Here is a 15,921-nt window from a genome sequence, read left to right as displayed (position 1 = left end):
CGCGCGGTTCACTCAGCTCCTGGATGCCGAGAGCGCACACAGGAACAGACGCGGGGAAATAACAACTTACATGGCGCTCTCTCTTTTGTATGTATGGAAAAATCAATGATGACTTGTTAACGGTAGTACACTTGTAGCCATCCTCCGTGAAGGCGAACAACACACCCTCTTATTATTTTCACAAACACAATCGCCAACATATCAGTTTATATATAGTTCCACATTCCGGCGCACTCCGGGAAAATGAAGGCGAAAAACCGTGACCAAAGCTTGTCGGACTCCCGAGAGCTGGACGGATCCTATGACCAGCTAACGGGTGAGTAAACCGGCGCCTGTCGGTGGTTGTTGTATGATTGCCTGCAGAGAAAAGAAAAGATTCAATATGTAAAGCTGATAACCTGAAAGGAGTGTGGTCCGCCTAACTTCAGACTGCTTTGAAATGTCACAACCTGTCCGCCATTCATCTCCTCACCAAACGAAAAAGAACTAAATATTTGTTTTGGCTGTTATGGATATTGACAGTATATGTTGTGCGCCACCGCAAGTTTTTATGCAAGTTTATATCGTTTTTGTCGTACTTTCATGTTCAGCTTCCATGGTAACACCATTTTTTTGTTACACTTTCCTCTATTTGCTGTGTTACCAAGCTAAAGTAGTGGGACATAAATAGTTCTTTTTCCAAAGGGGTGAAAGAGAGAGAGAGAGGCGACGAGTTGATTTGATTGGAAAAAAATAAACATATTGAATCTTTTTGAATATGTATCTTTATGTGTCAGTGTTGCATGTCAGTATGGTTGCGTAATGTTAGTGAACGATGTTTGGTTTCTGTCTGTGATTTTGCTTGCCTGGCTCAGCTATGGGAGACCACCTTATTGTTGCTGCCTTGACTGTTGTGAAAAGCGCTGCGGGGTAGATAACACCTGCCTGGCCGATCTGATGGCCAAATTGTGGAGCTCGACCGGATTTCTCTGCTTTGGCGTGTTATCGCTCATATCACCGTGAGCTTTATCTGCCGAAGTCTGCGTCTGTAGTTTAAAGAAAAGGGCTGATATTCTGTGCAAGCATAGCAGACATCTGGGCGACACTTAATGCCATGTGGATTTTAAAACGGTGTAAATTTGTTCCTGGTGTGGTTTGGTCTGCTCTGTGGTTGGAATAAAACAAACTTGGTCCTATATTGTGCTTTCTTTCTCTCTCTGTGTGTAATTGGGGTGAGCGAGCTGATGACAGTACTTCCACTTTAACAGTGCAGATGAGACTTGACATCAGTTTTATAGCGATATAATGAACCAGTTCATTGAGTGGCAGCGAGCATGCCTGCACGTACCTGTGTCTTGTATGTGCTCCTTTCACAGCACTTTCTTGAGGTGTTTTCCTGTCACCACAGCCTTCCATTGGCACATTATAGCTCCCGGCTCCCCCTGCTTATGTGAGCACCGTTTGCCTGTTAGATGCCAGCTGCCTAAATAAAATGCTTGCTTTTTATGCCTGAACACATCTCAGGCCTGCAGAGGGAAACTGTGCCTGTCCAGACAGCTGTGTGCCTCGGGCTCGACGGGGACACTATAATCTCATTTGCACAAGTCCACGCATTAGCAGCTAAGCAGTGCTATGTCACAAATTGAATGCATCCTAAATTAAGATTGCAAGGTGTCTCAGTGAAACCACGTGAGCTGATCTTGTGCAGTGTGTGGGTATCTTCTGCTCGGTTTATCTGTGAGTAATTTTTGTGTGTATCAAAGCGTGTGTGTGGGTACGTATGAGTGGGTGAGTTAAGAAAAAGCATCTTCACTTTTTCTACAGTCCATTGTTGAACGTTAACAAAACAAAAATGAAGAATTTGTTCTGCTGAATTAAAAAACATCCATCAGTCTTCAGCTCAGCACAGGTATTGTAAATCTTGTCAACCAACCCACGCAGTGTTCTGACCGTCAAGCTTGGACAAACACTGAGCTTTGTCGAGCTTCTCTGAGACTATACAACACACTCCAGCAGCTTGACTGTCTTTTCTCCTGGCAGCTCTCTTCAGAGTGTCTTTGCTTTGCAACTTTACCTTTGGCTCTGTAATTAGTTGCGGATTAGTATGCAATACACACCTGACAAAGAGACGTATTATGGATGAGTAGTAAATGTGACAGTGGAGGAGATGAAACTTTCTGTAATGTAAAACCCTTCAGAAGAATCAGCTTTTTCCTCTTCCACCTCCTCCCCTCTCTTCAGTCCAGCTTGTTGGAAAGGTCCCCTGTGTTTGACTGTCCACAAGAAGTCATATTGCTTTTTTAATAGTTGAGCAAGGGGAGGGAGAGAGGGACCAAGTCATCCAGTGTGGCGGAGCAATTTACTCCTGACATAGTTTTTAATGACTTTTTCAAAGCTGTGAATTGCATGGTTAATTCATCTTTGTAAGATGCTGTCAACTCTAAAACATACTTAGCCCTGATAGTTTGCACGGTTGTTAAGGCTGGCTCTTGCCAATAAGAGTCAGTGTAATGAAGATGTGATGCAGCTAAAGCTGTGCCGGCCTTTTTTACATTTTTTTTTATGGCGTTTTTCACAATCACCTGATCGTAAAGTGGCCCGGTTTATACTGTATGTGTGTGTGACAGAGAGAGAACAGGTGACTCTCTGCATAATCCTCACTAAAATGAAAAAAGTATATAGTGTGATGTGAGGGCATGACTTGTGAGAATGGATTCTTAAGTGGGTTTTTTGTGTGGGCTACAGGTGAGTCATGCTTCTTACTTACAGGCAACTAAGAGAGAGAGAGAGAGAGAGAGAGAGAGAGAGAGAGAGAGAAGCAAAACTGACCTGTGTTGCTTAAAGTTAGTGTGGGTGGTCTCCAATCACAATTTGAGTGAAATGTAGCCCTCTAGAAATAACTCCCTCTCAGCCTGCTACATTGTACTGAAGTGCGCCCCACGGTGTGTGTGCATGTGTTGGAGTGTGTGGTAGCCTGGCATTCCCCCGTTGTGTTTAAGAGCACCGGCTGAGAGATGAGAGGTAATTATAGAAGCGTGGTGCAGTAATCTCCTCTTCCACCTCACAAGCCACACTCAAGAGGAATCATATCACCCACACACACACAAGCGAGCGAGCACACGCACACGCACACGCACACACACACACACACACACACTCACACACACTGGCTTCTCTCCACATATGCACATGCAGCTATTATCTCTACCTCGTCATGCTTCCTTTTCCTCGCTCCAAGTCCAGAACATTATCGAAAAGCAAAATCAGTAGCGGTTGCACAGCCGGTCTGCCAATCATCCCTTTGTTCTGTAGCGTGCATCGCCGCCACATGTATTCATGAGGAAGACGAGGGTGTTAAATTTCCCGTTTTAAATATTTCATCACAATGTTTTAGATATATTGTATGTTTGCGTTGTGCTCTTCTTTGTTTTTATACTTCTTTGCTCGATGCTGCCACTCCAACCTGAAAACATTTATTTTGTCATGTTTATCAATGGTCAATATTTCATACATGTAGTAATCGAGTGTAAAGGGATTATCACCACCACGTCTGTAAGAAATTTGGTCTGTGTTTAAGGTGAAATGTTGATCGACAGGAAATTAATCTGCAACAATTTTTGATGATTGATTAACCATGTAAGTCATGGTTCCAGCTTCTCATATATGAATATTTGGTGGTTATAATAATCTTCTTTGATAGCAAATTGAGTAGATTTGGGTTTTGGACTGTGGTGTGGACAAAACATTTGTAGAGGTCGCATTGGTCTCTGAGAAACTGTGATGGACATTCTTCACCATTTTCTAACATTTTATGGACAAAACAATTAATCGTCCGATTATTTTCTTATGAAAACAATTGAGGCCTGTCGATGTTCCGGACGCACTGCTCACACACTCAGACACACACACACACACACACACACACACACACAATCATGGACAAACGCAGAAATCCAAGCTATTATTGCTGTTGTAATAATTTAATCTATGGTAGCTGAGGTAGCACAGACACAACTGCATTAGGTTGCTTGAGGCGAAGTCTTTTTTTACTTAACTAACTTCCTCTACAGCTGATTTGTCTCATGCAGCAGCTCAGCTCTCAGCTCTAGCAGAGATGTTTTGCTTTCGATAGATCTGGACAGTTTGTTTTTCACACACATGCAGCTCTTAATTAGCGATGTTAAAAGCACTGGCATTCAGAGCTGTGCCTGGCTTGAAGTCAGGTTAGACCTCTCTTACAGCCAAAAAAGGATAGCCAAAGGAGAAGGTAGAGGTGTTGAGGTGAAGGGTATTAGCTGGTCTGGGAGCCACATGACAGGTTGGTACACACACCCCAACCTGCTGACTGATGCAGAGCCCCCATGGTGAAAATAATAATTTACAACTGCAAGACCAAACCGATTCCAGGACTAAGATTGCCTTCATAATTGAGCCTGTCAGATGGAGTTTAGCCTAGAGTCACCTTCATGGCATGACAGTTTTTGCTGTAGCTAGAACTGTAATGGCCACTGGCACTAATTAAAAAGCTTGATTTAATGTGTCATCTGATGTGCCGTGTGTGACACACGTTGCCTCATCAGGGATCCTCTCTGGGTTCTGGTTCCTCCTGAAAGTGCCATTCCTGATGTGAAATGACTGGGTTCCTACATGGAGGAATGCTTGGAGTGGTAAACTTAGGCTCATCTGTCACATTGGTTACATCATTGAGGGAAGGAAAGAAGGAAGGAATAATGAAAGACAGGGAGGAAGGACAGAAGCAAAGTGCAAGAGGATGAATTAGCTTGCTGACAGTATTGCATTTGCCAGGCAAATCCCAGCAATGCTCTTTGGTAGTCTGTGGGCGTTGCTTGCCCTATTATAAAAGCTCCTCCTGCCAATCATATCCTGCTAATGCACAACTCCTATCCATCAGTATGGTCCTTTAATGATATGGGAGCTGTCCACCTGAGACCGGAGTTCTTTTTGACATTCAAATTTGTGCCTCTTAAGGTAAAGTGGATTGGATGTTTGCATGTAGAAATGAAGAAGTTTCTGTAATTGCCCCACGCTTCTTCCCTGTCCTCTTCCTAATGACCCACTATATTTCTAAATAATCAGACTGACAGAACTCTCATTCTCTCTATTTCTCTATCACACTCCTCCCCCTCACTCTGTTTCCACTCTCACTAATCAGATTATATAATGATATCATATATATTTCTGTCTCTAACAGAGTGGCTTCAGCGTCCTGATTCATCCTGCCTCTCCTTCCATGCTCTCCCCTTTGTCTGTCTGCTCCCATCCCATTGCCTTCCCTTCTTAGCTTTCCCATTGTCCATCCTCGAACCAAACTCCCCCCCGACCTTCCCTCCTCTCCAACTCTTTCAGGCCACGGTGGGACCGTAGCTTAATTGGCATGGAAACCAGAGTCAATCCTAACGAGTTTTAATCTTTGACCGAATCTTCGGAGGGCCGGGTGATCGTTAATTAAAATGAGCCCTGCTCACCTCTCTTGGCCCTTCTCCCCAACACCACCCCTTCTCCTCTCCTTCTCCCCTTCTCTGTAAACACATTCATTAATAAATGCCTGCAGGGAGGAGAGGGGAGGAGGTGAGGGGATGGAGAACAAAGCAGTGGGAGATGGGATGACGGGAAGGAGGAGCAGAATTTGGCAGAGAAAAGTTGATGTATGTCTCAGATTGAAGAGGAAGGAATTAAAGGGCAGCGGGGAAGAATTGATTCTATGTGTTACAAACGCACGTGAAGTCTGAGGTTTTTCTTCCTCAACATCAGTCTGACGCTGTTGTCAGATGTTTATCAACAAGCGACTGATTGATTGACTGACGGAAAGCGTCTCTGAGTGTGATGGAGCCCCGTGTCATGTCATTCATTGTGTGTCTCTCTCTCGCTTTCTGTGCTGTCACTCACAACATCTGATCTGCATTAGAGGATGATTTTCTGTCCATTAGCTCAGCCTTTCTCCATTAGACTGATAGTACCTCATCAGTATGGGGAGGAGGGGAGACCAGCAGATAGCCAAACAATGTTACCGTGTATTACTATGTAGGTCGCGACCCTGCTCCCCTTTCTTTGTGTCCTTTGACTCATTCTGTATGTGTGTGTGTATATAACACAGAGTCAGCTAGCACATCTTGGACTGAAGACAGGGGATCACTATGGGTGTGTGTGTGTGTGTTGTGTGTGTAGAGGATGTCTGAAGGGCACGCGTGACTGCCATCGACTGAGCGTTTCAGGGGGACAGGATGTCTGGAGGATGCTGCTATCTTTTGTCTGTCTCTTTTACCACAGTGCAATTTAGTGACTCATTTAGGTGGTTTGTACAGACGATGCTGTGTATGAATGTGTGTGTGAGAACAGTATGGCGCAGACAACAAGTGACTGTAATTTAGTTGTGAACAGGCCTTCTGAGGACATTTCCTATATTCATTGAAGGTTCTTCGGTAACAACTTCAGGGTGATTGACAGCACGGCAGAGAGTGGTAAGGAGAGAGGTGAAGGTGATAAGAGAAAGCCTGGGGTCTTGTCAAAAGCAAAATATCTCATGCACTCACACAACACACATACAGGCATAAACACACACACAAACACACCGGGTTTTGGCCTGAGGGATGGCAGCGCATGAGAACACCGCAGCTGCTCTTACAATCAATCAGTTAACTGACAGAACTTTGGACAAGAGATGGTCAATAACACACGGGCGTGCACATTCACACTAACACACATACACATATACAAACACTGACGCGTACACACACACACACACACATATGCGCGTGCACAACTGTGCAACATTCAGAGAAGAAAGCACATTGGGCAAAGCCTGGTCAATATCTGTCAGTTAGCCTACCAGTCAGAATAAACTCGACGTCTCCCAGTGCACACAGTGTCTGACTGATAGCCCAATCAAGCCAAGTTTAATGGAGGATGTCGTCTGCTGTTTCTGGTCCGTAGTGATGGAAAGTGATATTGTTTCCCTGCTATATGGTTTTAAACAGTCAGGAGGAGTTAAATCTGGCTTGTAGATACTGAGGGGTCTTGAAAGGGTCATTGAGGGTAAAAAGTTATAAAAAATGTTTTGGTAAACAAACAGCTTTTACTTACTTATTTTGAAGTTTAGTCAAATACTTATCACTCAAAAATCCTTCCTGAAGCTGGTAAGAGACCTTACGTGACTTCTCGTGTGCTCATGTATCACAACAGAAACACCATTTGCTTTGCTGCAATTTCTGCTGCAATTTGTGTGGAAGTCAAACACATTGAGAAAAAGAATGATACAAGTGGTGTAGATGAGATTCGAGATGGAGAGAATCTCCAATTTGAACTTTGTAGAATCTCAATATCTGTGCTTGTTGCGTAGTATGGTGTTGTCATCTGAGCAGAGAGCAGAAATTGTTAAACCAACTGTTTACCAAACGTCTCTCGGACAACATGATGTTGTAGGGCATCATTAACTCGCTGGCAGGCCTAGCTGCCCTTGCTCTGGCCCCAAAATGGCTGCCTCCATCAATGCTCCTCTGTCAGCCTCGGGGCCAGGCTGTCAGAGGGGGCACTTCCTGACAGCTTGGTCTTTATCTCTCCCAGGAGAGTTGCTGAAGTCAGCCAAATCCTCCACCAGCTAAATATGCACTGTGTGACAAGGTAGAAGGAAACAGGACCAATTGCATTTTGGAGGCTACGATATGGTTCAAGGTATTACAATCGTGTGAGAGAAGGTTATTGAGAAATGTTGAAATGCTGAGCTGGGAATTTTGCATTCAGCTTCACAGAGCTGTGTCACTGCATCCTGACTCGACTGTTGAACCTGTCTGTACTTCCTCTCAGGCTGCCACGCCAAACTACACACTTGTAAATTCTAAAGACGTGGATTTTAGAGGTCCAACAACGTATTTGTGTACTTGAAAATCCATTCGCTTTAATCATCTCCATTGCACACTGCTCGCACTGGGTGTTTGTTTGTTGGCTGTGGGGCTTGAAAATCCTATTTCCCCCCTCGCTATCTCCCTCTGACACTGGTAAACCGATTACTCACACATCAACCTGACGTTCCATAAGTGCTTCTCCCCAGGTAGCATGGCCTGGCACCAGAATTATTGGAGTCTACTAATCAACACGCATGTGTGCATATACAGACAGAGGCACACACAAACTCACACACAGGCAGGTTGATTGATTGGTGGCGTGACAGCCATGACAGCAATGGGATCGTTACCGACCTGGAGCAGCGCAACAGCCACTGACATTACCATCAACGGTGGACCCGAACCTAATGTCGTATATAGAGCGGAGAGAGGGGGAGCACTGAGAAAGAGAGAGGGAGGTGATGAGGCCGAATAGTAAAGACAGAGGGTGAAACAGGTGATACAATATACATACAATATACATCTCACTCAAATCTCAGCTGAGATGTGAGATCAATTACGGCAGATCCAGGGTCAGTTTTGAGTAACACATTATTGACATAGTTGAGACATGATGAAAAGTCAGGCAGGTTCCAAATCAGCTCCTTGATATTTAAACAAACAAGCATGTCAAAATTATTGTACATTTGATTTGATTTGATGATTTGTTTCTTGGAATTATTGATCGTACAATGAGCTAAATTATCCTACAAAATGATTGTACACGCGGCGACACTGGCTTGAGTCAATGTAACATGTAGCTGAGCACCTGCTCACATTCAGCTCATCTCCTGCTGCTATGTGACATTTTGTTAGCAATGCTGCTGTGTTAGCTTAAAATGGTCTTTCAAGCTTACTGAAAGAGCCTAATGTGAGTTTCCAGTCATGTATTTGTGCTTTTCATTTCACCATGGATAACTGCAGCGTGGTATGCTGGGCTTTAGTTCAACCGTGTTACTTAACAAAGAAGCGGTTGCTTCCCTCCAGTTATCCAGACAGATTTAGCAGCTTGTTGGGAGGCTGAACAACTTCTTGCTTTTAGCAATTTAATGCAAGTTGCTTTTGTTTTACTATAATAAAACTGGTATGTACCAGTGGCATAGACACTCCCAAGGCGGTACACAACCAACTTGGGTATTATATGAAAATTTACTGAGTAGGAGCTCAACAGCGCTTGCTTAGTAGTATTTTAGTTAAGATTAGCTACAGTAGTAGGTTAAGTATTTAAAAAAATTGGGGCATGTTAACAGCGAGTTTCTTTCTGACCACTATTACATTCCTCTGTTTGATACAATATTAATACAGACGTGTCCAAAAAGTGTTTAAGTTACTGTCAGTTACAGCACATCCCATCCTGACATGATCAATATTCTATCATACAAGTGTAAGTCACTGCGAATGGAAAACGAATGCCAAATTATAACAGAAGTTATGTCAGGGCACTTTTCATGTAGAGCGAGTAGGCTCAACAGTTCCCACCATGAGCAAGCATGAGCAACAGTAGAGGCAGAAACCTCGAGCAGGACCAGGCTCTGTGTTGGAGGTCATCTGCCTCGACTGGTATTCAATGGTCATGGTGTTTCTAAAGTATATGTACTGACCTTCTTATAAAAAGTACTTTTGCATTATGGCAATAAGTCTCTCTGGGTCCCAGTGCATCACCTGACCTGCAGTTTCAGCTGTGGCCACCAAACTCGTTGCAGTGCCGGGCAATCCTTGGCGGCCTGCTGGGGCCAGGTTGTCAGAAAGGATCATATCTTGGTCTTTATCCCTCCCCTGGAGAAAAGCTAAAGTCAGCCCAATTCTCAACCAGCTTCAGGTGATTATATTTTTTCCTTTCATTTCAGGTAATTTTCACAGGTAGAGATGAACACAGAATGGGCTAAACTCCAAGGGAATGAGTTACTTTTGTATTTATGAAGCACAAAAAAGATAAAAAAGCTGACTGCAAATGCTTTCTCTGTAAAATCAAGTTTTCCATGCATGGCTGAGCGTGATATTGAAGTGTGACTCAGCCTACTCAGCAGGAATACCCAATTTTAAACTAATATTACTGTAATTATAAATTATAAAAGCCATAATGAAAAGTGTACTTGAACAAAGTCACGGAGTAACATCTGTCTGAAGGTTGTTTTCTCGGTCGCCATCTCTTTTTTTCACAAACGCAAGATGTTTGCTTCTAATGAGGGTGATTTTTAGAGACGTGGTGCGCGCGTTCTGATGCACACTCAGAGAAAGTCATTAAGAGGGGTAACGATTATTAATGAGGCCAGTATGAAATTCATGCTCTGAAATATGGGCCTGTTGTTTCCTTCCTCTGTGTTCATGACTGAGGGAGCTTCTGCTGGATTTTGGCATCAAAGCAGACATTACTGACGGTGTATAATGGCACTCCTGACTCACTGAGCAGGATGAGCTCCGTTTGGGGATTGAAGCAGTTAATTAAAGTTTGGTTTTTATGTGCGTCAATATGCCTGGAAAGTTCTCACGCTGCTTTAACATGCCAATCATATTCTTATTTACTGTAGTGTGCATCTGTGTACATGTGTTGTCTCTGGTTCTTAAGCCTGTCCATCCCTCCTTTCTTTCCTCTCTCGTTGGCTCTTTACTCCTCACCTGCCTCTCTAATTACTGTTTCCTCCTTGTTATTAATCCTATGGCTTCATGGTGGAATATGTATGTATTTAGCTGTCAAGGCTGTGATGGTGAAATCCGACACATTCCTTTTATTAGTAATGGCATAATAGCTGAGACTGTATCCTGTAAGATGAGTACAATTGGGTTCCAACAGCAAGGTCTGCCTTGAATCCTGTTCCAGGTTGATAAAATGCCCTCATTCAGTAAGTTCAGAGGTGACCACATCATTGAAGCTTATCTCTCCTCAGTTTTGATTAGGAAAAGAGTAATGTACAAAACATTCAGGTTGGCGGGCTGACCTTTAGAGAAAGAAACCCACAAACACACAGTCCGCTGATGATATATTATAGAGTCATGTTATTGAGTGATGAGTCTCCTCTGGTGAAACTCTGTTTTATCCATATCATATCCATAAATTAAGCTTGTCAACTTAATAGTTGTGAATTGTGACCTCTGGTATTTGGAGCGAGTAGCCTGTGAAAGTACATCAGTAAGTGCATAATCAACATTTCATATCTTCTGCTGCTCATTTTCAAGTTGAAGCTGCCGTTTATCACAACATCAGTTAGGCTACCACTTCAAACTGTAGTGTTTCTGCCTTCTCAGCCAACAAAGGGTCATTACACATTTCAAATCTTCCAAATGTTGAAAAGTGAGCTTAAGTGGAATCAATAAAGGATTTGAAAGGATGCTGATTCGATAGGCAATATTTGAATCAATTCATTAGTGGATTAAGACCAACATCAACATTTCATCGTACCTGACTGCATTATAAGTTGTGCTTAAGTTCTGCTTGTTTGGTTTTGTGCAGCAGTTGCATTTAGACGTCAGGCAGTACAGGGAAACATCTTGGTTGTTTTGGGTGCTTTTGTGAATGCGTGTTTGTGTGTGTCTGTGAGTACAGTACCATCTTATTGATATTCCTGAGTAGATCTTGACATTAGAGAGTCATTAGAGTTTGACAAGAGAGAGGCAGAGGTCTATTGCTGATTCTTCTCACCTCTCCTCTCACCTTCACTCTTCACCCTCCTTCACCTTCAAGTTTTTCTCCTCTATCTGCCATGCTTTTATGAATGAGAGGCAGTATTGGTAATGATGTTTTCCTACTTAACCCTCTCCTCTCCTTCTCAGGGGTGGATAAGGTGATTAAAGTGGATGGAAAATTAATAGTTTCAGCCCCAGCTCTCATGCCTGGGTGGGCACAAGTCGTGAGTGCACTGGACACTGTAATGGAAAATAATGTGTGTGCGTGTGTTTATGTGTAGAGGTTGTTTGTCACCACGGGAGATTATTCATATTAGCTCTTCGGTTGTGTGAGGGCGGCAGGGTGAACTCAGATTAAGGTCACACAGTTAAAGAAGCGAAACATAGACCTCGTCCTGCCTGTCAGTTATTATCTGCAAGAAATGAGTCAGTCTTGAGGACCATAAGAGAAAATTACAGCTTAAGATAAATAGTGGAAGAAAAAATGTTACCCTTCATGCATTGTGCTATGAAGTGACGTACACAGTATAGACAGGCCATCTGGGGTACTTCCAGGGTAAATCATTTCTAATGCAACAAGTCACTCTTTATTATCATTCCAAAGATATGAATTTTTAACATTTCAGTCTGTTAATAGTGGAGAGTGCCAATATGACAAAATGATATCACTGAGATTGCATGTTAATGTGATATTACATACACATATGTTCACTCCTAATCAGGTTTTATGTTATTATTTCTTTTTTTAATTTCTCTTTAATTATTTATGCCCTCTTAATCTCAGCATCCAGCCCTGCCTCTCTGTATTCAGCCACACTTGTTGTGGCTATTTGCACCATCAAGATGTTTGTGAATCCAACCTTGCTTGAAGTGCTGCTCTGTAAGACCAGACACCAGTAATTATCAGGCTGCTGTTTGTGTTATGTTTTCTGTTAACAGGAAAAAGTTGCAAATGTCATATTCTGTCCTTGTTGCTTTCAGCATTTAAACTGTGCTAAATTTGAGTTGACAAGGAAACAGCAGGTGTTCTCAGGCCTGAAAAATTAAGCTTGCAGCGACCGCCCACAGAGGAAACTGCATCATTAACATACACTCTCACATTATCATGAGCACAAACACCCATACATACACACTCCACACATACTCTGCAGTGTGTTTCAGACATTCTAATGAAAGCAAATTGTTCCTCTTTTCTACCTTTAGCTAATAGCATGTAGGCTATTGTAGGAACACTACAGTGTATGCGCTGATGGTACAGGACATGACTGAATTATTACAGCACATTGAGAAACATTGGCTTATTCAGTTGTCCCCTTTTGAATGTGTGATTAATTTGTAAGTCCTTGGCATATGCTAAAAAAACTTTGAGCTTAGTGTGAAGCAGATCAAAGATTCATGGGCTATGAGTGTGTATGTTTGTGTGTATGAAAGAGAGGACGATAGAAGTCATCTCTGGAGGCCCTCTCAGTTGTCCCTCTCTGTGATAGTGACTGTGGTATAAAAACTGAAAACAGAGATTAGTCGCTTGGCGTCAGATCCTTTTTTCTCCCATTTCTATCAAAGACTTCCAGAAAAAAAACATCTAACATGCAGTTAAGCAGGCACACAAAAACACACACCACCACACAAACACACATTCGCTATGGGCAACAGCTATTTAATAAGATCAGATTCGACCCTGTAGGTCAATCCTTTGACGAAAATGAAGTAACTTCAAACTTGGCAGGCACCGATATCCTCTGGTCTTGTATCTCCTGTTTTTTTATTATTTAACAGGCTTTCCAAGCAGTGAAACCAAATCAAAGTTTTATGAACTAATGCAGCATCCATTTAGTGAGAAGTAGAAGTTCCAGCTGTCAGTCAGTTGAGACACAGACGACACACACACACACACACACACACACACACTGGAAGTGAGACTGATGCCCGTTGATCTGTTGATTCAGAACTACAATACCACAGCTGCTCTCTGTCAGCACCTCCAAGCAGCTAGAAAAGAACCTCTGTCACCACTTGCCTGCCTCTTAGTCAGGCTTTATGTCAGCGTAGTGCTCATGGGAAATATTTTTACCTCTATCATTTTGTCCTTGAATGAAATGCAGTATTACCAAGGCTGGATGGAGGGGGGGTGGTTATTGCATGGAACTGTACAGGTGTCCCTCATAAACTAGTAATTCTGAGTACATTTGTCCTTTTTGTGATACATAAAATGCAAAAAACTAAAAGTGGCAGAATTTTATTGTCTGATGTCATTGTGTGCAACACACAGACGGCATCACATACACTTGTTGACTTCGACCAGTTTGCTGTCAACAAACTGATGATGTAATCCAGTCTAGTCTGCTAATTTGCTGCTCAATGACTCAATGAAGCGTCTGAAAGCTAATGATAACATGTTGTGACATTGAAATACATCAGCATGCTTACTACTGAATGATACAGGACATTTAGGTAATATGTAATTATATATATATATATATATATATATATAATATATGATTTGTTTTATTGGTAGTAGTGTCAGGTCAGGTGTACCCCGCATCTCGCCCAATGTCAGCTGAGTCTGGCTCCAGCCCCCCCAGCGACCCTGCTAAGGATAAGCGGTTACAGAAAATGGATGGATGGATTAACAGTAGGTATCATAAGCGTGCGGTCTTTATGAACCTCTGCCAATGTTAAGGTGGGTCGAAATGTACTTAGGCAGCTGCTAATATAATGGTTTGGTTTCCCAAATATAGACCATGTGTGGATTTTAGTGTTTCTGGGTTTTGGGTGGACTGTGTGATGAGGACAGTACAGGATACTGTGAGTGCTGTATCCCAACCTTAGTCCCTCTACTTTGGTCCTTGGAGGATTGTTTTATATAAAATCTTTATGGGGAGTTCACATTAGGATATGAATAATATGTGTGTAGCCACTTTCAGTCTCAGGATTGACTGCATGTGTTACTTGTGTGTGTGATGTGTGTGTTTGAGCCCTTGAGTCAGTGAGAGAGGCTGTGTTGCAGCTGTTGGGAAACTGTTCCTGTACGTCAGTCCTCCATCTCCTGCTTTCCTTTGTGTTTTAAGGGAGACAGTTACAGAGGGAAACGCACACGCCTGCGACAGACGGTGTGTACATGTGTTTGTGGTATGCCTTCAACAGAGACAGAGAGGGAAAAACAGACAGGTGTGTGTGTTCCTCTTTCCCCAATTCTGCTTCTCCCACTTTGCTGTTCCTTTTACAGCGGCAGAGATGAATTGGTCCCTCTTTGTCTCCGTTTCTTACTAGCTCCTTAAACAATCCTCTGCGCTGCTCTTCACTTAGCTTCGAGTTCGACAGGCGGTCTAAAGATAGAATGGAACAATGAGGCCTGCGCTACTGCTCTGCTCTAATAAGCAATGATTGGTACTTTGTGTTTTTTTTAATGGCTCAAACTTTGAAATAAGAAGAGCTGTAACCAAGCCTGTTGATAGGCACCGCTCCCTCTGATCATTATTGATTATGCATGATGCTGCTCTCTCTCCACAGTGCATATCATCGCTTATTATCATCAGTAATCATGTGTATATACAGTATGTAAGTGTAGCCTTACTGTTGTATGGTAGTGCTATTTGAGAATTGGTATTAAAGGATTTACCTCAATAATTTGTGATCTTTTAATACAAACAAAACAAATTTTTGGAGGAAAACTTATGTGGCACACAGGAGTAGATATGTGTCTTGCAACATCAACAGTTTTTTCTGTAATAAATACAATAGAAAAATTGGGTAGTTAGCATGAGCAGTGATAGTCACCATGGCTGACCAGACAAATAACTGGGTATTATTGTGAAGCAGTCTTTGGAATATGCAAAAACACCTTAGCAATGAAAGGCAGGGTCTCATAAATTGCCTCTTTAAATATGTGGGTGTATGCGCGTAGAGTAGGAAAGTGATGAGAGGTTTTGGCAGCTACCCTTACTGTCCTCATGGTGTGCGTGAGAGAAAGAAAGATTGAGATTGAGGAGGTAGAGATGGACACAGAGGAATAGAGAAACGCTGGTCAGTGCTCTCTCTTGGCACAAAAAATGAAAAGATGCGTCTTAAGGATTTGGAGGAGCCGCTGTAATGCTGATGACACCTTTTGTCTCATTTGTTAGTCAAAGTGCAGGCTGTCTTGGCCCACTAGGTAATCCTCTTCCCCTCCCTTCTCCTCTTAACATCCCTCTCTTCTCTGCTGAATTTGCGACCTGCGTAGTGGCAGCGTTGACAGGAAAGCTATGACGATAATCCCCCTCGCCTCTGTTCTCCTCCTCACCTCCTTTTATCAGCCCCTCGCCCTCAGCCGGCACAACAAAGACTGTTTTCTGTCACAAGGAGACAGCTGCAGTGTCAGACTGTCAAAGTATAGGTTTCCACTCATCTCACTCAAGTGGGAGCACTTTTCACGTTGTATTATGGA

The 15,921-nt window shown here is 42.8% G+C and overlaps 1 protein-coding gene across 5 annotated transcripts in view; it reads left to right on the top strand.

The window, feature by feature from the left end:
* Window positions 1-243: 243 nt before the first annotated feature.
* LOC139293872 (A-type potassium channel modulatory protein KCNIP2) overlaps window positions 244-15,921 on the top strand; it is an 82,612-nt gene continuing 66,934 nt past the window's right edge. For 3 of the 5 annotated variants that reach the window (XM_070915521.1, XM_070915520.1, XM_070915518.1), the window contains exon 1: window positions 244-316. In XM_070915521.1, coding sequence (XP_070771622.1) covers window positions 244-316 — 73 coding nt within the window. Of the gene's footprint in view, window positions 321-5,565; window positions 5,569-15,921 lie in introns of all 5 variants that reach the window. The other 2 variants (XM_070915517.1, XM_070915519.1) reach the window with 2 other exon arrangements.

This window comes from Enoplosus armatus, chromosome 12 (assembly GCF_043641665.1).
Source record: "Enoplosus armatus isolate fEnoArm2 chromosome 12, fEnoArm2.hap1, whole genome shotgun sequence".
In the NCBI taxonomy this organism is placed as follows: Eukaryota; Metazoa; Chordata; class Actinopteri; order Centrarchiformes; family Enoplosidae; genus Enoplosus; species Enoplosus armatus.
Note: the sequence above shows the minus strand (reverse complement) of the source record. Positions and strands in the feature narration are given on the sequence as shown.